This window comes from Protobothrops mucrosquamatus, unplaced genomic scaffold, assembly GCF_001527695.2.
Source record: "Protobothrops mucrosquamatus isolate PMUCROS unplaced genomic scaffold, P.Mucros_1.0 scaffold_215, whole genome shotgun sequence".
Taxonomy (NCBI): Eukaryota; Metazoa; Chordata; class Lepidosauria; order Squamata; family Viperidae; genus Protobothrops; species Protobothrops mucrosquamatus.
In genome coordinates, this window is record NW_015386291.1 from 1,299,896 (window position 1) to 1,325,647 (window position 25,752).

At 37.1% G+C, this 25,752-nt stretch overlaps 2 protein-coding genes across 2 annotated transcripts in view; one reads left to right on the forward strand and one right to left on the reverse strand.

Annotated features, from left to right (window-relative positions):
- Positions 1-973: 973 nt before the first annotated feature.
- On the reverse strand, positions 974-24,446 carry ALG5 (ALG5 dolichyl-phosphate beta-glucosyltransferase). The gene is made up of 10 exons (XM_015827564.1): positions 24,313-24,446; positions 22,615-22,777; positions 22,459-22,505; positions 22,284-22,352; positions 14,929-15,021; positions 13,871-13,984; positions 13,073-13,132; positions 10,527-10,678; positions 3,694-3,779; positions 974-1,446 (listed from the first exon to the last, which is right to left on the reverse strand). The coding sequence occupies exons 1-10, from the start codon at positions 24,373-24,375 to the stop codon at positions 1,334-1,336; spliced, it is 960 nt and encodes a 319-aa protein (XP_015683050.1). The 5' UTR covers positions 24,376-24,446; the 3' UTR covers positions 974-1,333.
- Positions 24,447-25,606: 1,160 nt separating this feature from the next.
- Positions 25,607-25,752, forward strand: part of EXOSC8 (exosome component 8) — a 50,154-nt gene continuing 50,008 nt past the window's right edge. The window contains exon 1 of the mRNA XM_015827626.1: positions 25,607-25,745. Within this exon, the coding sequence (XP_015683112.1) occupies positions 25,717-25,745 (29 nt within the window). The 5' untranslated portion in view covers positions 25,607-25,716. The remainder of the gene's footprint in view (positions 25,746-25,752) is intronic.

Here is a 25,752-nt window from a genome sequence, read left to right on the forward strand (position 1 = left end):
GAGATGGAGGGGGGGAAAAGGCCGAATGGATGGAGAGATGTGCCTGCAGAGCAAGGTGGAGGGCAACGTAAGGGCAGATGTGTGCTCCCGACCAGTTAATGGGGATGAAGTATGCAAGTATGCAAGTTGCGCAGGGATAGGAACAGCGCAGGTGAGTTAGCTAAGTAGAACGAAAGCGGGGTGGGAACGGCGATTGGCTGGTGGAGCTCCGTGGTAGCGCCCATGGGCCGGGTGCAAAGGTGGCTTGATTATAAAAAGCGTGCTCCCATTGACCTACATAGATCCCTGAAGATGCCGGCAGTGAGCCGGTGAAAGCTTGGGTCGTTATTTATTAAAACTTTTGTAGTTTTTTACTTTCCTGGTGTTCACTTTTGTTTATATTCTTATCTCATATATATATATATTTATGTGCAAGCAGCTTTGTAGGTGCTTTATATTGGGAAATTAGTTATATAAAAGCAAATGTTTCATGCTCTAGGTACAGGTGATTGCTTACATGAAAAGAGCGTGGTAAGGGGAGGGGGAAAAGGAGTTACGGATGGAGCCTGGGTTGCTGTGTATGAGTCATCATCTAGGAATTGTTTTTTTGTGCTATCTTATACCTGGTACCAAGACCTGATCTTTTTATTCTGGAAAGGTATAAAAGGTGGAAGACATCCTTCCTGGTTGTTGCCTTCATCTCTCTACCACCCACGAAGAGAGATGGGATCACCCAACTCTATTTTAATTAAAATAAAAGTTGTTTGCTTGCTGAAACTCGGCTCAGGAGTTTCTTTGGCTCTTTTAAATTCCTGAGTAATGCTGGGACAATTGTGAGGCTAGGTGGAAAACCTTACAGTTAAGTTCAGCAATTTTATACTGAATTTAATGGAAACATCCAGTTTCTGAATATTTTTTCAAAAAAATCAATAAACCTGCAAAATAACTGACTGATTGCAATAACTACTATACAGTATTACAGTACTCTCAGGAAACCGATGCTATAATTTATGCAAAGAAATGTGATGTATGCAAAAACACACATATTGCTATGGTATATTTGCTTTTTTTGTAGAAAATATTTTGTAAATTTTGTAGAAAATAGCAATCCAGAGTGAAATGCCAATTTTTTAAATTGAATTTCCAACAGTATTTTGTACAAATGGAAAACAAAAGTTAAAAAAGACTGATTTTAGTATTTGAAAAGAAAATAATTGAAAGAAAGCTGAATTTTTGGCCATTGAAGAAAATTCAGAAAAAAAATTGTAATGAATCATCCATTTCTCTCCTTAATTTATACTGTTGAAAAAAAATCATATTTTTTAATCAAAGCAATGCTTTGGTGATGAATAAATTAATTCAATTTTCTGGTGTCAAGTTTCCAAGCACCTGTTAGGTATCGAAGTCGTATAAAAAGCAGGTCCCTGCCCATCTGCAACCAACTCCAGAAGGGAACCAACTTAGAACCTATGATTATTAAAAATAATAAAATTTATGTTATACATACATATATAAGGCAATTATTTCAGAATCACTAATTTTTAATTTGCTCTGAAATATATTAAATTTATAGTTCTAATGTGAAATGTAGCAAAGGGGCACAAAATTATAATCTCAAGTGAAAATAGACAATATTCAGTTGTATTATTTTGCTAGCAGATTATTGTTCCCTAGTTTTCCCACTTCCTAGCACTTTTGCTCCAGAGAGTTGGGACACTCCAAAGCACATCTGGGAATGCATGGGGCAATGTGAAGAGGCTGTAGAAGCAAAGATCTGCTTAGGTATGGTAAACATATTCTATCTTTTCAACATTTGCTACCTAAAAATAGGATAACCAATTTTTGTATCCTTAGAGGGGATACAAGAGGTTCCACATAGGTTGGGGAGGTTGTGCGTAGGTGTGTGAATAGCCAGCACAAGTGTAGAGGTCTGGGGAGGGTGCGTGGGTGGAGAAGACTTTACTCCAGGGACTTGCAATCTGCCCTGTCAGCTTTTGCATTGACTTTCTGAGGAAACAGGTAGGAAAAGGTGCAAATGGTAATCATGTGATCAAGAGTGCTTGGCAATTGGTCATAAGTGCGAATGGGTTGCCAAGTGCCCAGATTAAGATCATGTGGCATGCTTGTAACTTCAAAGCCAGTTGTAAGTCTCTTCGTGCAGCAGTGTCATAACTTTGAACAATTGCTGAATGAGTGGTCATATGTACAATGGGCTATCTGTGCAGAACTGTTCTTGTTAGATGGAGTACTTGTGGACTGGAATCATCTGAGCAACCCAAAAAACAAAGCTCTTGGCCCACTCAGAAGTCACTGTGAAATTGATTCTGCTAATTATAGGGGAAAATAAGAAATGCTAAAAAACTCCTAGAATTTATTCCTGCAGTTGGAAAGTATGTATCTTATCCCTTCCTTGCAGCAATCTCCAGATATGTATTTCCAATTTAATGTAATTGAGCTTTCCAGTTTAATTTGTTTTTAAGTTTTACTATTAAAATTAGTTTTATCAGGTGGTTGAAGGTTTGATATATATATATATATGTATTTAACTGTTGATTCTATTGATAAGCACCTTAATAGTGCTTGCTTTTATTTTGCTGTTATAGTACCAATACATGTTATTGATACAATAAATAACAGCTCTTTTTTGCAGCCAATACAGCAGTACAGAATCAAGTCATGCCACAGAACAACAGTACATGACACCTTCAAACTAGCAGATGGTAACTAAAGAATATAAGAACATTACTCATTACATTAGTGTTAGCCTAAGGATTAAAGTTCAGAGTTCTCTGTTCTATTTCAAAAATTAGGAGTTACAAACTTTAATAAGAGGCTAAACTTTTGTGAAGTACAGTTTACTTTATAATTTCAAATTATTTTGAGTTTTATTGTGTTGAAATGCAGTCAAATTGGAGTATACAATGGAGTGTTTTGAAATTGACACAAAATTTGTTTTATGTTGGTAAAATTTCTGGAATAGTTTAGGAATTAGTTTCTCTCAGAATCATCACCCAGTAGGGATTCTTTTACCTCCCATCACACCATAATCTTTATTAACTACTAGGAAAAAATGATAGAAATCCACTGAAAAATAAACAGTTTTGTAATATATTGACAGTGAGGAATATTAGGAAACTAAAGAGCAGTATGCAAAAGACCTTGTGTGGGGGAAATGGCTTAATTTTCTTAATAACTATACAGGTAGGCCTTGATTTATAACAGTTCATTTACTGACTGTTCAAAGTTACAACGGCACTAAAAAAAGTAACGTATGACTGTTTTTCACACTTATGACTACTGCAGCATTCCTATGCTCGCATGATCAAAATTTGGACTCATATTTATGATAGTTGCAATATCCCGCAGTTATGTGATAACCTTTTGCAACCTTCTAACAAGCAAAGTCAATGAAGAAGCCAGATTCACTTGACAACCATGTTACTAACTTAACAACTCCAATTATTCACTTAACAACTGTGGCAAGAAAGGTCATAAAATGGGACAAAACTCACTTAACAAATGTCTCACTCAACAACAGAAAGTTTGGGCTCAATTGTGGTCATAAGTTGAGGACTACCTGTATTAGAAAGTTTTGTGGAACAATGATTTAATCTTTGTATATTATCATGGGGAATAAGACCACTGAACTTGTGGAACTCACCTGATCTCTAGAACTGATCTAAAATGACACAAAACGTAAAATTTTCAACTGACCTTCAATTTCTGTCCAGTTGACGGCAATCTCTGTTATTGGGATTTTAAAGCTTTGAGCTATGTAAAGAAGTTCCACATCAAAAGCCCTAAAACAGAAGAACAGATTATTTTCAAGATTCTTCTAAGTATAATAAATATCCATAACCAAATGACAATAATGTTGCCAATTTTAATTTTTCTATGAAATAAAAAATAATTGTGATATATGTTTCCCATTTTTCCAACCGTAAAAGCAGGTAATTGAATATTTATTCATTTTAATCCTCTAAGCAACACTAGGCAACTTACACCATATTAAAAACATACAAATAGTAATAATAAAAAACTTAATTACTCTTATCAGTGAAGCCAAAAACAAGAACTGCGAGTTAAAATTCCAGTTGTCTACCTCAGGAGTTAATGAAAGGGCCACATAGTAAACCTATATAGTAAGACCTATAAAGATAAGAATATATCTAATTAAGATATTGAGGCCTTTAAAACCAAAATGTATGTATACTTTTAATTAAGAATTTTGATTATAATAGTAAAATTGTCAGAGGTAATAACATATCTTCTTTTAACTTTGATCAAATAAACCAATTATTTCCTTTTAAGGAGATCAAATCAGCCAATCTTAAAGGAAATCAACCCTGACTGTTCTTTGGAAAAACAGATACTGAAGCTCAAATACTTTGGTCACCAATAAGAGAGTTTTCATTGTAAAAGACACTGATGCTGGGAAAGCAAAAAGAGAAGGGGATGGCAGAGAATAAGTAGTTATGCAATTTCAATTTCCAAATGTGATTAGAAAAGTATGCTAACTTTTAATGCCCTTTTAAAGGCACCGCAGTTTAAGCCAATAGTTATTATGTTGACCGGGACTTAGAGGACAGTATTAATTGTGAATACGTGCAAATGGCCCCGCTATCTCTGGCCACTTGCAGAACCATGGATATAAGGTCATAAAAGGACAGCATAGGAAACACCCAATATCCTAACCCACCCAGGAACATATGGTGTCTTAGGGAAACACTCCAAAGGGCATATTTTTAGCTACTTCTGCTTTTTTCCTTCTTATCTACAGTGTGCCAGCCTTAAAGGGTGAAGTCTTTATCTTATGTGTGTCAGCTTTGTTGGGTGAATTGCTTATGTAATCAAAGAAAGTATAAGAATAAGGCTTTTTTGATATTTGGGGCTTTTTCTTTCTTTTAGAGAAGCCTGTCTTTGTTCAGCTGAATAAAAACGTAAAGCTTGAAGGTAACTTCTGGTTTCCTCTATTTTTTTTTATCAAGCAAAACCTCAGAACCTGCATAGCATTTTTGGCAAGCCAGGCAGGAGGGATGCTTGGTTCTAGGGAGGCTCGGGAAGGGGAAGGTGCCAAGCGTGCTCTGGGGTTTACTGGAGGTACCCCCCCTTCTTGATTCTTCACTGTGGTTTTTGAACAGGAATTAGTTTTTTCTTTTTTGTTGTTGCCTTCACTTGGTTCCTGCATACTCAGGAGGGCTGAAGATAAGGTAAGCTTATATTGCTTTATTGCACAGGCTTGCCTAGGGGAGTATGTGTGTAAAAGTGTGTTTGTTTCCTTGAATCATTTCCCACTGTTGACCAGAGCTGGGCGGAAGGGTTTGCCTCAGCCGCACCTAGACCCCCCCAAGTTGGGGGGGGGCGTTTAGAAAGCAAGGGGGGCTAACCTTGTACTCTCGTGCTCCAACGGATTGTGAGAGTTGAACTTTGTGGTTTGTGGTTGCTTCTTATACATTTTCCGCTGTTGACCAGGCCTAGGCGTGATACTGATCCTAGCCACCCGTAGCCCCCTGCGAGGCTGTTGTGCCGTTAACCGTAACCATACCACTGGTTGAAAAGCCCTGTCTTAGACCACTTGTTCGTGCCTGAAAACTCCATTGTCGCCACCTAGGATCAATTCAGCTTACTGTGAATATTTTCTTACAAAGGCATTATAAGCAGCTCATATGTGGGAGGGGCATTTCACAGGTTTGGTAGTGAAGGAGCTCAAATATGCAATCCTCACTAGAGTCTACACTAAACAAAAAAGATGGAAAACGTAGAAGGGCTGCTTCTCCTTTGGAGGCTACTACTCTGGTAGAGACAAGTGTCCATCCTAAGTCTGTAGTAAAAGAAGGCAGTCAGAACAGTCAGAAAAAGGCCTAGGCACAGATACTCAGGTCAATATCATATCTGAAAAGTGGAAGCAACAGCGAGAAGAAAGGCTTTGGTTAATTAAAAAAGAGGAAGAACAACAGATCTGGAGGGAGACAGAGAAGAAGATATCAACATCTTAAATTAGCCCTGGAAGAAAATATAAAAGCTTATTTTGCTACATTTGAAAGAGCACCTAGTTTAACAGGAAAAGTTGTAAGGGCTTGATATATAGCAGACTTCCAGCTAGGGAAGTAACTGATTACTATGTTAAAGAAAAAGATAATCCTATACCAATACTATGTACCTCCCTTATACTGAGGCAGTTTAGGAGCTACATTTATGTCTACAGTGACCATATTTTCCTGAGGAAAATATAAAAAAACCTTAAAAAGGAACAAATCTGAAAAAGGTCCATAAACATAAAAAATGCAATTGTTTATATTTATAACGTTGCTGTACAAAGGAAAATTTAAGAGCAAAAGCAAGAAAAACTTGCATATTTTTAATTTTTCTTTCTTTTTGGGAACTGCAGAGAACTCAAGATTTAACAGAATGATTTGACCATTACAGGCAACATCTGGTTATTCTCTCTCAATTCTAGGTAATAATGCCACTATCCCAAGAAAAAAAATTAAGTCTAATATGTGACCATTGATATGAGTTAGGCTTGTAACAACTTGAGTTAAGTCCATGGGTGTCATGAAGTCCCAAGTGTCTGTGCCCATGGAAGACAAATGCCAATCCAGCTAGAGCTTCAAGCAGCTCAAGTGGGGAGGCAAGGAGGTTAGTATAGTCACAGAAATCCCATTTGGCCCCCCAACTCACAAGCAGCTATATAAAAAACACTAGTGTCTCTTATGGCCATTCTATTCATACATGAATTTACATTATATAGAATCAGAATCATAGTGCTAAAAAGGACCTTGGAGATTTTCTAGTTCAAACCCCCTGCCCAAAGAAGTAGATCTTATACTATCCTGGAGAAATGGATCTCCAATATTTTCTTGAAAACCTCCAGTGATGGAGCACCTACAAGTCCAGGAAGAGAGCTGTTCCATTGTTTTCATTGCCAGGAAATTTCTCCTTAATTCCAGTTTAGATCTCCCTTTAACAAGCTTCCACTTCTGCTGAGCCCTGACAGCCGTGCAGAAGCGCAGATCAGTGTCAGGGCTCAGCAAGTGCCAGGATCAGCACAGGCAGGCAGGCAGGAAGGAAGGAAGGAAAGAAGATGGGAATGAGAAGGAGGGATAGAAGGAAGAAGGAAGGAAGGAAGGAAGGAAGGAAGGAGGGAAGGAGGGAAGGAGGGAGATGGGAATGAGAAGGAGGAAGGCAAGGTGGGAGGGAAAAAGGAAGGAAACCCCCCCCCCATGGTAATCACAATGCTAATGTGACCCTCAATGAAATTGAGTTTGACACCCCTGATATAAAAGGTTGTTAAGTGAATCTGGTTTCCCCATTGACTTTGCTTGTGAAAAGGTTGCAAAGGGGGATCACATGACCTTGAGACACTGCAGCCATCATAAATATGAATCAGTTGTCAAGCATCCGAATGTAAATCACAGGAACCTGGGAATACTGAAATGGTCATAAGTGTGAAAAATGATCGTAAGTCACTTTTTCTGTGTTGTTGTAATTTCGAACAGTCACTAAGCGAACTGTTGTAAGTCGAGGACTACCTGTACTTTATCACTTTTTTCCTTTTTTTTTGGTCATCAAGTTTTTGACACCTTGCTAGGCGATTGGTGGTACTTGGATATTGCCATATCCTAAAAGTGGTACAATGGGTGAAAAGATTGAAAAGCCCTGCTTTAGAGAATAGGTCTACCTCCTCTTCTCTGTGACAGGTTCTCAAATACTGGAAGACAGCTATCATGTCATCCCTAATCCTTCTCTTTTAGAAATACCTATTTCCCTTAGCTATTCATCATATGGTTTAGCCTCCAGAACTCTTATTATCTTTGTTGCTCTTCTCTACACTTTTTCCAGGGTCTCAGCATCTTTTTTGAATCATGGAGTTCAGAACTAGATGCAGTATTCCAAGTGTGGCCTCACTACTGAAGTACAGAATGGTACTGTTACTTCTTGTGATCTTGGTGCAGCCTAGGACTCTATTAGCATTTTTGGCAGCTGCAGTATACTGCCGGCTCATATTTAAGTGATGGTCCACTAAGACTCCATCTCAAAGTTATTACTGTTGAGCCAAGTACCACCTATTCTCTACTTGGGCCTTTGGTTTTTCCTGCCTCAGTGCAAGATTTTACTTTTCTCACCACTGAAATGCATCTTTATTCAATGGTCAAGTCTGTCAAGATCCTTCTAAGTCCTGAGTCTATTTTCTAAAAGTGTTGGCAATTCCCCCCTGCTTGATGTCATTTGCAAACTTGTAGAGCTCCCCTTCTATCCCCTCATCCTGATCATTTATGAAGATGTTAAAGAGCACTGGGCCCAAGACAGAGCCTTGAGGTACTCCACTGCATGCTTCTCGCCAGTGCTTTTTTTTCTAAAAGGTGCCGGAACTCACACGTCATACAACCCGCCTTGCCTACCCTACAAGGTTCCATCCAAAAAAGGTGCCGGAACTCCGTTCTGGGCATTCTATGAGAAAAAAAAGCCCTGCTTCTCGCTATCTAGATGTAATTCCATTGAGGAATACACGCCAAGTGTGGTTGGACAATCAATTGTGAATCCATTTGGTGGTAGTACGGTCTATTCCACACTGTTCTCTCTTATCAAGAAATAGGCTGTGGTCTACTTTGTCAAATGCCTTATTGAAGTCCAAGTAAGCTATATCCACAGCATTCTCTTGATCCACTAATTTAGTCACTTTATCAAAGAAGGCAAATAAGGTTTGCCTGGTATGAACCATTTTTAACAAACCATGCTGGCTTGTTTGATTGCTTTGTTAATTTCTAAGTGCTCACAAATCCATTGCTTATCTTTTTAAGGATTTTCCCAGATATTGATGTCAAGTTGATTCATCTATAGTTTCCTAGATCCACTTTTCCCCCATTTTTTGTAGATTGGAACCACATCAGCTCTTTTTCAGTCCTCTGGTACTTTCCCCATGCTCCAGGAGCTCTGAAAGATGTTGTTCATTGGTTTGGGGGATCACATCTGCCCTCTCCTTCGGTACTCTGGAAAGTAAACCTTCTAGTCCTCTAAAGAAGAAAGGTGTTCTTCTATCAATTTTTTACCTATTTATATCAGCGTTCCTATTCTGTCTCCTACTATGCTGGTTTTAATAGATTGGAAAGTTTTTTCCTTTTGTGTAAAGACACATGCAAAGAAGGAATTAAGTAATTCTGCTTTTTTCCTGTTGTTCTTTAGCTTCTAGCCATTTTTCCCCATTAGTGGAACAATCATTGACTTTTTTCTTATTCCTTACATATTAAAACTTTTTTTTGTTATTTTTGGCATTTGTTGCAAGTCTTAATTTATTCTGAGCCTTATCCTTTTTGGCTCCCTCCCTGCAGATACAGGGTATTTGCTGGTATTCTGTTTTAGTTATGTGTCCATGTTTCCATTTTACATCTCCTTGTTTTCTCAGTTTGTCAGAGAGCTCTTTATGCATCCATACTGGTCTCATCTGGTGCCTTTTGTTTTATTTTCTCTATGGTATTATTTCATTTTTCAAAGTTTTCCATGTTTTTCCTTTTAGGATTTCCATCCATGGAATCCTTCCTAATCTCTGTCTTAGTTGGTTGAAATCAACTCTCTTAAAATCTAAAGCACTAGTCTGTTCAGTCACTTATGCTTGCATTATGCTGAATTCTAATATGACATGGTCACTCTCCTCCAAGTTCCTACAGCTTCCACTCCCTTAACCATTTGATCCCTATTAATTAGGATTATGTCCAGTATAGCTGACCCTCTAGTTCCCACTTCCACCTTTTGGGTGACAAAGATGTCAGCTAGGCAGTCAGATACTTGTTTGATCTCCCACTTGTTTCCCAGGTGATGTCAGGATAGTTAAAGTCTCCCATTACGGCAGTGTTGTTGTTTCCTGCATACCTTGGTTCACTGATTAGCAAAAAAATTCATCTATTTCCTCCAGTGTAAATATATATGTAAAACAATTTTTGAAAAGGGGCACCCTTTTTCTATTGTTTTTTTCTGTTGATTAAATAAATAGTATTTTTTAAAAAAGTAGATTTGCACTTCACTGGGACAGGAATGCACCCTTTTACTAATCTAAATGGTTCCCTAGAGCAGGCCTGTATAACATAAGATCCGTGGCGCTTTTGGAAAAGTCAACAAATCCACTGCTGCTAAGCATCATTGCCACAAGAAAAGAACTGTCAATGCCTAGCTCTTTGTAGTCATCTCCCCTCTAAAAGACATGCTGCTTAGCACCTCCAAGCCTCACTGACTGCTGCCATCAAAAGACCTAGCAGCTACTCTATTGTAGCCCACTATTATTTTTAATTTATCAGTGTGGTCCTTAAATGCATTATATTGGTCTGTCCTAGAGACTAAAAGTAACTCTTCTAATTTTGATAAAAGCATGAAGAGCTAACTTCATAAATTGAAAATAAGAAGCCCCACTGAATATACAAAAGTCTTTGCAAATGCCTGAAAGCTCTTACATTCTAGTCATAAAATTATTTAGCATATATATGTACATAGTGGATTATGCATCATAATCTTGCATACATTACCAGCTTCCAATTAACTGAAAGAAATATACCAACCAACGTTCTATATGAAGAGCTGAAAATGTCCGAGAAGCAGCCTCCCGGGTCAAGAGTTTAAAACCACATTGCGTGTCTCTGATATCCTTAACACAAAGGAACCTGACTAGAAAGTGGAATCCATGCATTAGAAAGGTTCGGAAGTATGAACGCTGCAAACAAAATACACGAAGTATTAGGTCTGAAATGAAGAAAACATTTAAATGCATTCCAGAACTTTTCTGTTTCCATAATCACCTTACTATAATAAACTTACCATGATAATCTCACCAGAACTACATATAAACTACATTCTCTGTGACAAGTATAAGAAGAAAAAATAAGAATTTTTTTACAAAACAAATATACAGAAGTGCAAGAATAGCTAGAGCAGCACTTATATTTATGTCAGCAGTGTTACGAATGTACCAACAAAAACTCTGAAGCACCTTTCTTTCTTTGAATGTATAGTACCACCCAGTACTATTGAACACTTCATGTTCAACATAATTCTAGAATTATACTTGAACAAGAGATCGCCATTTCAAATAAAATGTGAAATATTGTATTTATAACCCTGCTTTTGCAATGTGGTCCATCTTGAACTAAATGATCTGAGATACTATTCAATAATGCAGAAAATACACTATCAATATGTTTAAACCATAAGAATTTAAATTGTTTACTACTAAGTTACTAGGCCTCTCACACCTGAGGCACATTTTGCTCTGCTCAATGATCAAATCAGGGAGAGTGTCATGGTTCTGATAGATGAAACCAGTAAAAGAACTTCAAGGCAAGAATTCTTCCTTAAAGAACATTTTATTTGGAAACAAAATATCGGCACTTACATAGTTGAACCCTCCCCTCAGATCTACATTCCCTCCCCTCAGATCTACATTGTTATGGCTACCTAAACCCTCAAGCATTCATCCCATCCCCCTTTTACATCTGAACTCTAAAAGAATAGAAAAGGCACGTTAAAAGCAAAAGTAAAAATGGCTGCTGATTCTCAGTTGTCAGAGGGGTGACATCCATTGTCACAGCAGGGGTGGGGGTCATTAAGTGTGGCAATCACATGGGTGCCTTGCTTACTGACCATCCCAACCAAATGTAAGGTACAGAATAGAGGTACCTGGCTCAACAGCAGTAACGGTGAAAAGGATCTAAAAGTCCTCATGGACAGTCCCTTGAGCATGAGCCATTAGTGTGGTGCAGCTGCCAAAAAACCAGTGCAGTCCTAGGCTACATCAACAGATGGATAGGATCAAGATCACGTGAAGTGTTAGTACTGCTATATACTGCCTTGATAAGACCATACTTGAAATACTGCATCCAGTTTTAGTCACCACAATAAAGAAAAAGATGTTGAGACTCTAGAAAATGTGCAGATAACAATAACAAAGATGATTAGCGAACTGGAGGCCAAACCATACAATGAATGGTTGCAGGAACTGGGTATGTCTAAGTCTAAGGAAGAGAAGTACTAGGGGTAACATGATAGCAGTTTCCCAATATCTGAGGGGCTTTCACAGGGGTCAACCTATTCTCCAAAGCACCCGAAGGCAGGACAAGATGTAACAGATGGAAGCTTAACAAAAAGAGATCCAACCTATAATTTCCTTTCAGTGAGAACAATTAATCAGTGGAGGTTTTAAAAAGAGATCTGTCATTTGTCCAGAATGATATAGATTCTCCTGCTTGAGCAGGAGGTTGGAACAGAAGACCTCCAAGGTTCCTTCCAACTCTGTTATTTTGATAATTTTACTTGTGATAGGCCCCATTGCAGTCACAACTGAAAAATTATCTGAAATCAGTTGTTAGAGATACAAGTCAGGACTAGAACATTAACTAATTGGATCTGAACCTATTCTATTGCTCCATTTTGTAATGAAATCAACACTGCATTCAATATTCCTGAACTGACTTCTTTTACCATATCTCTTATAATCTTCTAAGATATCAGATATTATAAATTTTTTGTGTATGGGAATCAACAAAAACAAATACCATAAAAATGGAAAGATAAATCTGCACCTAATATGCAATAATGATCTACTGATATGTATTGTTTGTTAACATTTGGGGTTTTTTTCAACAAAGGGCAAGGAAAAGATGTGGAGGGAGTGGGTTTTAATTTGTTCTATTTAAAAGGAATCTAGGCATTCCCTTCTTACCTTAAGTTTTTATCGTTATCATTTCATAGTAGTGCTTACACAATATTGTTAATACTGCTGTATATATACTTTTTATTCTCTTAATTAGTTTGATCTAATAAAAATACTTTAAAATAACTCTCTTAAATTTAAAGACTAAAAAATAGAGACTTTGGTAATTATGTTAGAAATACTCAATAGTAATGAGTACTTTGGTTAGTTATTTAGACTGGCTGTATATTGCTGAATAAGAGCCCACATACTGCATTCCAACGAGGCATCATGCAAACTAAAGGAGGATAAGATTTGATCTTAAAAAAGAAGGCATGCTCTTGATTATGTCTGTCTATAAAGAATAGTCTGTCAGACAGTAGGTGCAGAAGAAAAAAAACAGAGGCAAGAAAAGTATACCTGTGCTATGGAATCTTTCTCCAAGTGAGCACGAGAGCCACAGGCAATAGCCATCATTTCCTAGAAGGAAAAACATTAACAGCTTTAAGGGAATCAGAGTAAAGAACAGGTAGTTTCCAAATTATATTTGCATAAGCACTCCTTTCAATTCATAAAACCCACTGTATTTTCTTCCAGATTCATGTGGCGAGTTTATAAGCCGCTCCTGCTCTGTTTCTTTGAGACACAGTGATTGCCATGTACATGTGTATAGAGAGACCTGGAAGCAGCTTCTAAAGCAGCTGGCTAGGCCTGGAAAATGATGCAGCTGCTTTCATTATTCAAAGGGAGATGCTTTGTACTCCCATGAGATGCAAAGCATATTGTTTGAAGAAGCAGCTCAGCTATAATATCAAAACTAAATTAAAAAATTAATCACAACAAGAAATAACATTTTAGGGTTTCCAAAGGGCATGCAAATAGCAACAGAGGGGAAAAAATAGAGTATCACCTGAGAATGCTCATTTTACTTTTCCATCAGCTCCAACATTGAATTTGTTGAGCCCAAACTCCCTTGTATGTAGAAAAAAGGGATATTTTGCAGTATTCCCAAACTACAGATCTCAAATTAGGATACAGCATTCCAAAATGTATGCTAACCTGATAAAAGGTTTTGCTCTAATCCCACACAATTTAAGAAATTAAATATGTTCAACTTTCTCTGGATTGTGTTTCAAGACTTAAAAAAGGAAACAACATTATAATTATCTTCTTACTAATCTAACAAAAAGGAGAAAAAGTAGCCAAATAGAACCTCACAGGCCAGGGTTGGAGACTCTCAAGACCTTTTTCTACTTTTTCAATATCTTTAAATTTTGTAGCTCCATCAGCATCTGCCATCAATATTCTTTTGCCTCGTGAATAAAATACACCCTGCAGTTAAGAAATATGTAAGGACCTAAATTAGTTAAGCAATTATTATGAAAAGACAAAAAAGTCATATTTTGTTTTAATAGAACAATCCCATTCCCCCAATTATTATAATTCAGGTATTAAACTTTATGACCAGAGAACATATTTGATAGCATGAACACAATATTGTTATTGATATGGGGAAGGACTGCCTGTTCACAAAATGGATGCCACAATGGACATGGCCAGAAAGCAAAATGATGAGACTGCTTAACAGAATACTGATTAGGAATTCTCCCAAACAACTGTGGTGAGCCACCATTTTAATTATGCAAGACTGTTTGCACAACCTATGTGAAATCAATACCTCTGGAGACTAATGCTTTGCTTTGCATCATGCCAGATTCCTTTTAATTATTTTTAAAATTAGAACCATCTATTTAAAAAAAACTAAAAGCTAACATGATACAATAAGCTTTTCATGTACCAATCGTCACATTCAAGACTAAGGTCAACTTCACAAAGCTCTGTTTGAATTATGGCTACAAACCCTGGCAATCTGTAGTCAAGAACAAGGGTGCTAGACAAGGGTGCTACTAGGCAGCTCAATCAGAAACTAAAATGAGGATATTTATCAAGTCAGCAGGTCTATATTTTATGTAGTCATTATTATGATTATATTTTTATAGCTCAACAGGGTGAAATTCCTCTCATTTTCCCATTTGGTTTAATAGAGATTCCCTCCCCTATTAATCTTATTAATCTGTTAAATGAAGCAACCAGTGTATGTTCCACCTTAGCAAAATAAGCGCTATATGTTCTAAATATAAAAACAGCTAAGTTTGCAGTACCTTCAACAATATTTTTCAATTTAATTTAAATGTTCAAACTAAAAAGTAAACATTGAATCATTTGTTTTCTCTGAGAAAATATGCAACTTAAAGGAAAAGAGGTGAGTTTATTACCCTTCTAACAGCTCCCCCCTTTCCACGATTCCTCACCAGAGTGAGTACTCTCACTTTGTTACTACCGTACTTCTTAACGTACTTCAGTGCAACCTACAGAAAATAATACATCAGAATAAAACAACAATAATCACAATTTGGAATGCTATACTTGCTATTAATTGATGGTCAAGACAGTTTCAAATATACATATATCAGGCAAAAATATTTTTTGTTTAGAAAATGCCATTTGACTTTTTCTAATCTTTTTCCTGTTAAACAACTCACCTTCAATTCCCTAAGTTAAAAACAAAAAATTGCATTTGCTTAACTGGATATTCAAAGGGAAATATACTGAACTATTACATAATATCCCTTAGTTAATATTTTAGTTTTTACATTTGTAGTGTTTTACATTTATTGTTTTACTTATTAAATTTATAAACCACCCCTCTCACTAATAAGGCAACTCGGGGCCACATTTGTTTTAGGGTTCAAATATTTAATGACTACATTTACCTTTAGAGAAAATATTATTCTCTAAACTGAAAAAGTTAAAATGCATAGGAAATGATGTAGTGAATCCTAAACTGTAAGTAACCTTAAATTGACTTTATATAAAACAGGGTGTGAAATATTACAACTATAATGAAATTAACAGGTTTGGAGGGTTCAGGTAACACTGAAATATGATTAATTAAAAATGAGAGCTTTTAAACATAAGAGAGGAAGGGAAGCACGATTCTATGGATTTGAAGAGTAAAACAGTATATAACTTCCAGCAACCTTCTACTTATCTTTTAATTTTACAGTTGCTGTACAGTAGTGATTGTTTTCCATGTCGCAAAGTAAAAGATAAATTGAAAACAATTTACAAAGGCAGAATTGTTGAGAAGAAAAATGTAATGCATCTATGCATTCAGGGAAGAAATAACTGATGATTGATGAAGAAGAAAAAGAAGGAGGAAGAGAAGGAGAAGAAGAAGGAGGAGGGCTCTGAGAGTAATAGGGGAGTTGGGAAGCTGCCAGTTGTAACCTGAGAACTTGGGTTGAAAAAGCAAGTGGAGAGACAGCATGCTGTTTTTCAAGACAATATTTATTATTATTATTATTCATCAATCAGCCAGATGTTTAGACTGGATTTGGCATTTTTATTCACCTAATGAAATCCTTCCCAAGGACCTGAGATAGGCAGATGTTGTTTGATGGTGTTATAGGATGTAAACTATTGCAAGTAAAGCTGCTTTTTGCAATTGACTAATGGTGATTTTGTCAATGCCAATGGTGTTCAACTGGTGCTCCACGTGTTTTGGGATTGCATCCAAGGTGCCTATTGGGACTATCTTGGTTTCTTTTGCTATAGTTGTTATACTATTTGCAGGTCTTTATATTTTGTGATTTTCTCCAGTTCCTACTCTTTCATTCTGCTGTCTCCAGGAACCGCAAAGTCCACTGTCAAGACTTTTTATCTTTCTTATCAACAATTGCTAAATCCAAGGTGTCATGTGGCAGATGCTTTTACTGTTTTAATTCTGAAGTCCCAGTGTACTTTAGCTTCTTCATTTTCAATTACTTTGTCAATTTTATGATCCCACCAATGGTTGTTGGCAGGCAAATAGTAATTCTTTCAGATATTCCAATGCACCATTGTTCAACTTTGTCATGCCATTGTCAATCCATCTGTGCAGTCTTCTTGTAGCAGTTAACTAAGTGGTCCACTATTTGTTCAGCTTCTTCGCAGAGGTGGCATTTGCTGTCTGTTGCTCCATTCTCAATTCTGCTTTTTGTATGCATTTATTTATTCAGTAAGGGATTTGATAAAGTAGATCACAACCTACTACTTGATAAGATAGAAAAATGTGGGTTAGACAGCATCACCACCAGATGGATCCGTAGCTGGCTGACTGGCCGTACTCAGCGTGTGGTCCTCAATGGAACCGCATCTACATGGAGGGAAGTGTGTAGTGGGGTGCCCCAGGGCTCTGTTCTGGGCCCAGTGTGCTTCAGCATCTTCATCAACGATTTGAACAAGGGGATAGATGGGGAAATCATCAAATTTGCAGACGACACCAAGCTGGCAGGAATAGCCAACACTCCAGAAGACAGGCTTAGGATACAGGAGGATCTGGACAGACTTGAACACTGGGCGCTATCTAACAAAATGAAATTCAATGGTGAAAAAAGTAAGGTTCTATATTTAGGCAAGAAAAACCAAATGTACAGGTATAGTATAGGGCAGTGGTGGCGAACCTATGGCACGGGTGCCAGAGGCGGCACTCAGAGCCCTCTCTGTGGGCACGCGCACCATCACCCCAGTCCTAGGCCTTCAGCTGGGTTTTATAAAACCTTTTTGCTTTAGGCCTCCGCCGCCATGTGCAAAAAAAAAAAAAGTTCAATCAGTCAATTTCAACTTCTCGCGGGGAAAAAAAAGATCTTGCAAAGTTGGAACTGATTGATTGAACTTTTTAGTCCCACCCAGTCTGCCATTACCACCGCAGCCACGCCCATCCAATTGGCCATGCCCACCCAATTGGCCACACCCAGCCAATGGGCCACACCCACCTGGCACTCGACGATGCCTAAGTGGGTTTTGGGTTGCAGTTTGGGCACTCAGTCTCTCAAAGGTTCGCCATCACTGGTATAGGGGGTACCTTGCTCAATAGTAGTAACTGTGAGAGGGATCTCGGAGTCCTAGTGGACAATCACTTAAATATGAGCCAGCAGTGTGCTGTAGCTGCCAAAAAGGCCAACACAGTGCTGGGCTGCATTAACAGAGGGATAGAATCAAGATCACGTGAAGTATTAATACCACTTTACAATGCCTTGGTAAGGCATTGTAAAGGCACACTTGGAATACTGCATCCAGTTTTGGTCACCACGGTGTAAAAAAGATGCTGAGACTCTAGAAAGAGTACAGAGAAGAGCAACAAAGATGATTAGGGGACTGGAGGCCAAAGCATATAAGGAAAGGCTGCTGGAATTGGGTATGTCTAGTTTAACGAAGAGAAGGACGAGGGGGGACAGGACAGCAGTGTTCCAATATCTCAGGGGCTGCCACAAAGAAGAGGGAGTCAAGCTATTTTCCAAGGTGCCTGATGGCAGGACAAGAAGCAACGGATGGAAACTGATCAAGGAGAGAAGCAACCTAGAACTAAGGAGAAACTTCCTGACAGAAAAATTAACCAATGGAACAACCTGCCTCCAGAAGTGGTGAATGCTCCAACACTGGAAGTTTTTAAGAAGAGACTGGACAGCCATTTGTCTGAAATGGTATAGGGTTTCCTGCCTGAGCAGGGGGTTGGACTCGATGACCTTCAAGGTACCTTCCAACTTTATTATTATTATATTATTATATTTCCTAGTGCTTGGTCTTGTACAACCAAAATTAACCCATCAGTCTTTTCCTGGAGGTGGGGCTTTTCTCACCATTTCAAGGAAGGTCTTCCTCCTCTGTCCTCCTGTTGAGCTGAGCTAGGAGGGTGATATGCATTGCTCTGAGAATCCAGTCAAGCCCCAATGCATTAGTGGTGCCCTAGGAAACTTTGATGTTACAAAATATCATATTAGAGACACTGTTCTTCAGCCCCTTGTTGCACCCTTTCAAAGTATTGTTGAATCCTAGGGTTGGAAGGGATCTTAAAGATCATCTAGTCCAAATCCCTGTCCAGGACAGGAAAGGTTGGGAACTTTTTTCTTGAAAAGCTGCAGGGGTAGAGCCACCACAACTTCAGGAAACAGGCTATCCCTTTGCTGCATATCTTTTCTTAAAAAAGGTACCTTCTTTAAAATATATTTTAGTGGTATCTAGAACCAGTTGGATAATCTAAATAGGACTAATGTGATGGAATGGAGCCTGTTCAATTTTGAATGCCATGAATGTTTTGTATCTTGGCTGCTGATTGTAGTGGTTTTAATATGGTTAGATTCTTTTTCTTTGTAATTCTTAAATTGTTTTGGATATTTTAATTGTTAAACTGCCTAGAATTAGGAATGTGAGATAGGTGGTTATACAAAGTTATATGAATGAATATTCAGCATGTAATGGTCAAATAGTTCATTTTTTTAAGTTTTTTATTAATTTTCCAATATTACATTTACATATTTGAAAAGTAGTGTGGTGGTTGAGCATAGTAATTCCATTACACTTGAATATCATCAGTACAAATCTCAAAGTATTACGACTAATTCCCTCTCTTTCCCCCATAGTATCTACTATCATATTCAGATCAATACAGTTCTTATTCTATCAATCAAACAAAAAATATCTTTCTAGTATTCATCAATAATCTTCAGTCTATACATATCTTAATTAGACATTCTATCTTTTAGACAATAACCTAATAAGTTTTTCTTAACTTTAATTTCCCATTGATATTTAAATTTAACGTTTAATCGTTATCATTTCCGGATTTTAAATGATCCCAATTTCTAAGTCTCCTATCTCATATTTGGGGATAATATTTTTTTTTCTTTTCTTCCTTCTACTTCCTTCCTTTCTTCCCAGAAAAATAAAAAAAAAAATAAAAAATAAACCATCAGCATTTGTACCACAAACCTATATACAAATTTAATTATTAGTATTTATACTTCTAAGTTTTACTTAACCAACAATATCTTAAATTCAAATCTTTGTAAACATTCAAACTTTTAGCACAATTCCTTTTACATTTCCTCATACAATCTAATATTTAAAATACAGACCTTATATATACATTCTACCATCTATCTTAATAAACTAATAAAAAAATATAATATTCTTATTTCAATATTTATATTTCTAGACTTTATATAACCAAAATTTTCTTTATCTCAAATCGTTACAATATCTTGTGTTCACAATACATATTCTATCCATTTAGATATATTCTATTTTAGATCTCATATGTAAATCAAAACCCCAATCCCTTTCAGTCTTATTCTAGCTTTTTTTCTCTGCCAAGTCATCTTTCGTATCTTTGCTTTTAAATCATCAAAAAGATCTCCTTCTATTGTTGTGGCTATTGTTTGATATTGATAAAGGCATTCAGTTGATGTTTTCTTGAGAGGGCTAGCTGATTTAGCAGGTTGTCTCTTTGTTTTTCCAATTCGATGCAGTTGTCCTGAAGTATTTATCTTCTCTTTCATCTGTTTTTCTTTTTTATCTTCAATTTCCTTCTGGTTTATAAGAAAAGTCTTTTCCTTGTTCTCTATTATCAGTTTCTTTTTTCTGTTTTCCATTGTCTGTATTTGTTGAGTATCTAAATCTTCTGTCATAGCATTTGGTTGTTTCACTTTATAGAATTCTGTATAGATGATTCTTTGGTTGAAGTCATAGTTTGAGTTTGCATATCCAGACTTATACGGAGAGTTTTTGCTTTTAACATATAAAGAATATGCTTTTAACATATAAAGAATTTGTTCCTGTACTTCCTCTGTAGGAGAAATCCATTCCTGTTCTTCTTCCATTGTAGTATATTAAACTAAAAAAAACCTTACAATCAGAAAGTCCACCAAGGAGCTGAGCTGAATTTCTTGCAAATGGTGCTTCAAGGTTGCTTTATATTTTATCTATTTTCAAAGCTGTCAACGTCTCTCTTAAAGAATAGCAGGTTACAGTCTCAAATTTAGCCACCAAATGTCATCTCAATTACTGTAGATCTTTTCAGTTTTCCCCCCCCTCTGATTTAAGGGGAGAAAAAAGAACCCAAATGTTCAATAACAGTTGAAGTAAAAATCAGAGAAGAAAAAAAGTAAGAGAGTAGAAGTCTTATAATCCACCAGTTTTAGGAAATAGAATTCCAATTAGGATCGCAGTATTTTTCCAACATTTTAAATTCCCGAGTGATTGATTGCCACTGTTTCTGGAGGGAGGGCTAAAATCCCCCTTCCCTCACCACAGGGGGAAAGTACTTTAGCAGCTTATGCAGGTAATTACGTAATTAGGATGTAAGAGAGGCAGATCTCACCCAATCCTTTCCACGCTGCTTTGAAGTTGCCAGATGGTAATGTGACTTTGGCTGTTAGCAGCCTAGGGACGAGCCATATTTCTATGGTCGGTCCTTTCATCCGCTGGTTTGGAGGGATTGCCAGTTCTAGCGGGAGAGTTGCTGCTCTCCTGCGATCCAGCGAAAGCCCCTCCTTGCTGGTCACCTCTTCGGGGCGACTTTCGGCCCTTTTCAGGGGCCCCCAGAGATGCGAAATTGAACGGGGGAAAGAGAGCAAATCTCCCAGCCATCCATGGCGGCTGCGTGATGAACTGGAAGCCCGGTCAAATAGTTTACTAATAATTACTATAATTTATTTCCCTTCCAATTTATTTTGCATGATTTAATTCTTGCTTATGTTTAATTTCTGTTACTAAACAAATCATGAATAACCAAATCCTTAAAACAAGTACAATTGTAGCCTAGCTAAAAACTACTTTTCTATCCAAGAACTTTCTATTTCAAAGGTTGTTGACAAACAATACATGCATCATTTCCTTTACTCATTTCCATAGAAGTACCATCTTAGAAAATTATCTCCAGTAAGACCACAATAGATTGTCAGTTATTTAAAATATTTTCTAATGCCCTTTGTGAATTAACGCTAGAGCTTCATATAAATCTATGTAATACTTGAACACAAATGCACATAATGAAGGAGATAATTATTTTAGACAAATATATATCATCACTTTGACAGATATTATGCTTATTCTGGCAGAATCAATTCTAGCTGTGAATTATTTTACATATACTGAATTGCTCTTTGGGCTTTGCTAGCACAATGTAACATATAAGCAAGAGAAAAGTCAAGAAACAAAAAAAATGCATATGTGCAGTATATACAGAAAGGCTACTTGGGCATACATAGCCAACCATGATCTTAGTTGAGTTTGCACTGAAGAGAAAGATTTTCAGTTCTCTATCACTGAATAAAAATAGCAGCTTGCAAGATCGAACAATCACTGGCTAAATAATAAACACTGTAAATATCTTGGAGTCGGACCCTCAAAATAACAACATCAGCAATAATAACAGATATGGAATAGATAAAATTATTTTGTATGCCTTTCTGATATTGTTTCTGATGCATGTATTGTTTCTGGCATTGTGATTTTAAACATTAACAATGCAATGCAATGTTGCTATACAATGTAATAATAAAATAAAATGTCATGTGACTTCATTGCTTAGCAACGACAATTTTGGCAATCTCAGTTGCAGTCATTAAGTGAGGGCTATGCAGGTCATTTAATGCTGCAACAGTCAAAACTCCAAAGATTCATTGTAACCCCATCTTATTCAGGACCATCACAAATTTGAACAGTCACTGAATGACTGGTCATAAGCATGACGACCACCTGCACTGTTGACAAGTATCTGAAGTTTGTAAAAGAGTCCTTTATCTCCTACCTTTGTGGTTTTATCTGTGCTGCCATCATCAACTACTATGATCTCGTATGTGAATGAAGGATCTTGCTTCTATAAAAATAAAAAGAACCATTTTTCATTTCACAGGGTTTTATGTTTTTTTACTATCAGAAGATGCTACTTTCAAAAATGTTATTGAAGTATTGCAAATATGTACCTGTCTCATCTCTAGATAATCTAGTGCTTCATTCATCATTGATGGTACTGTAAGAAGATGTGGAAAAAAATCAAAACTGCAGATCTTGTTTCATTTAAACTACACTGAGGATAAAATAATTTATAAAGCAAAATATATATAAATATTTATTCTTACATCGTTCTTCTTCATTATATGAAGGTACAACTACAGAAAGTTCATGTGTTGCAGGGTCATGAAGGCTAGGCACAGATTTCTTATCATTCAGAAATAAGTTCTCATCTTCATGTTCATAAATACTTGGAGACTGTCTTGCAGTTATATGTGCAATGACCGCAATCTGGGAGGGAAGTAAAAGAGGAGTGGTAGCGGGTATACTGTAATATAATAATAACGCAATGCCATTCTTGCAAGATTAAAACATTCATGTTAAAGTTTTTAAGGTGAATAGAGAACAGGTAAATAAAATTAAGAAAAAGAAATAAATTTGATCTCAATCTCCAAGATTGTGTGCATTGGGGGAGAATCTGCACTAACCAAAATGTAAACATAGAATAAATTATAGTATTAAACATTCATGTGTAATAGATGAAATGAAGACATACATAGAGGAATATATTGTATGTTGAGAAAAAGGATGTGAATCCTTTCTGAATGAAAATAATATACATGAGAAATTAGGAATTGGTGTTATTTCAACTGTTGTGAGAGCATATGAAAGTAGGAATTCACTGGTTGATGATAGTTACATGTTATGGTTTAGTAAATAGTTATAAAAAAAAATGTGACCAGGACTAAAAGTGATACCCTGAGTATTTTGTATAGAGAAAATAAATGAAGACGGAAGCACAAAACAAACATGAAGAGAATATGTGGATTGAGAGGAAGCTGAATTATGATGCTGATAAGCTCCTAAAAAAGAGAGATTAGAGTTTAAAGAACAAAAGGCAATATATAAATTGCAAAAATATGACAGGATCATTTGTAAAGATAAATGAACACATAAGAATACTGAATAGTGTTGATATGAATTAGATTAAGTCATATGTGTTTTTCTTTTGTCCCATGCTTTTAATTTTGTTTGGTATATTTTTTTCTGCACTTTGCACGATTGGTATTGATGTATAAACACATTAGCATTTAAACAAAAGGTACTCCCACTACTAAAATGGGTTTTAGTTTCTAATTTAGGAAATGTTGAGATCTATTCCTTTAAAAAAAATACTTCAAATTTCTGAGTAAAAACTAGCCAAGTCAGCAGCCCAGCCTTCTCTGATAAGTTAGTAAGAACATCTCAAAGGGCAGTATGCACCAGAAAGACATCGTTCTAAAAAAAACCAGAAGTGATTAAAATAATTTCAGTGAAGCTATAATGTGAAGAAAGATGAATTCATGACTTGAACTGCAAAATCTCAGAAAAGGTGCACAACTAAACGTTGAAACCCGCACTCACACCCCTCAACCCGAATGTCTCAGTTTAATTGTAGTCAGAGGCATGTGCATTTCCATATTCACACATTTTTCTTATCGTCTGATATTACTCAAGTTTTACAATGCAATTTTATTTTTATATTTATAAACCGCCTGAAGCCTGTGAGGAATGAGACGGAGAACTGCTTATTCCGCAATCTAGGAAGGACGCATTGCATGCATTCTGAGGCATTTTTGTTAAATTTGCTGATATAAAATTGAATCTCGGATCTAATGAAATCCCTACGCCAAATTTTCCTGAAATGTCAGGAAAATGACAGAACAAAAAAGTCTGGGGGCCGAGATGGTAAAAAAGCAGAGCCGACTAGGAGGAAGAGTTTGCCATTCTGCCCTCATTCTCTTGGCCCTCGCAATGCTTTAGGGCCAGTCCTGATCCCTTCTCACCAGAGCCAGCCCTGCAGTCGCTAACATCACGATCCCTTCGACCAGCAACCCCAGTTCCATCATCAGCTACTTTAGCACTTCGCTTTTTCGCTTAGGCGCACTCGGAGCGATTCATCGAAAGAGACACGAAAGCGGAAGGAAACAATGACGAGGACCAGAAAGGCTGAGCTTCCGGTGTGTGGAGCAACCTATTGGCTCAGATGATTAGACATTTAGGAAGACAGCAACTAAAATATCTTTTTTGAAGTTCACGGAGATAAACACATTCATATCATGTGAAAAACACATGGGGTTATTATAAATACGGTCATAGTAAAAGAGAGCCTAAACCTCCGTAGTCATGTGAGCGTAGCTTGCCTGCAAAAGTCGTGGATGCTCCGTAAACTGGAGGCTTTTAAGAAGACATTGGACAGCCACTTGTCTGAAATGGTATAGGGTCTCCTGCTTGAGCAAGGGGTTGGACTAGAAGACCTCCAGGGTCCCTTCCAACTCTGTTATTCTATGTTCTATGCATTGAAGTTAGTCTGAGTGGGTACTTATACGGCAATGAAAATCTTTGGCAGCAATCTTTGAACAGTTTTATATTGGAGAAGCTGTTTTGTATACACTTTTGTATTCTGAAGCTCATCGTCGGTTCGTTTTCTAAGGTACAAAATTAATTGTGCACCTATTTTCAGACTACCTTAAGTCTGGTCTATAAAGGGCCAATAACTTTAATAAGTAGCGGTTTTATTTGCACTGGCAGGGCATTTTTAAACTGTTTAAGAACTGGAAAATCGCTAATGTGAAAGAAGACAGGTTTATACTGACGGTGTCCCTGTAGACCAGGGGTAGGCAACCTCGGCTCTTTGATGACTCGTGGACTTCAACTCCCAGAATTCCCGAGTCAGCTATGCTGACTCGGGAATTCTGGGAGTTGAAGTCCACGAGTCATCAAAGAGCCGAGGTTGCCTATCCCTGCTGTAGACAAACTACGTTTCCTTCGAATCGATTCGTGATTTGACATTACGGCTCCTCTGCATAATAATCTTAGCAACAATCACGGAAGTAGCTTTTCATCCGAGAGATCATTCTCCATCCAAGTATTATCAAATTAATTTTAGTGTTACCATAACTATGGAGAAATCCTGTATTTCTTTACTAATGTTTATAAGAAAAACTAAGACTCGTAATATTGAATTCAGAAAATTAGGCGAACTATTTTTTTTAAATCTCTAGCTACCAGTACCATTTGGGAGACTGCGAGACCGCTCTCTTTGGTTTTTGCCGAAACTGCCGACAACGTGCCAATCTCACCTTTTCCTAGTTTTAGTTACATCGCAGACTCGATTTAGTAGCGCCTTCCGCAACTGGATTGTTTTCAGTCTCTCTCAGTTGCTAAACGAAGAAACCAGTGAAGTGACGATGACGGCGACCATAACGGCCGCGTTCAGGTAAATG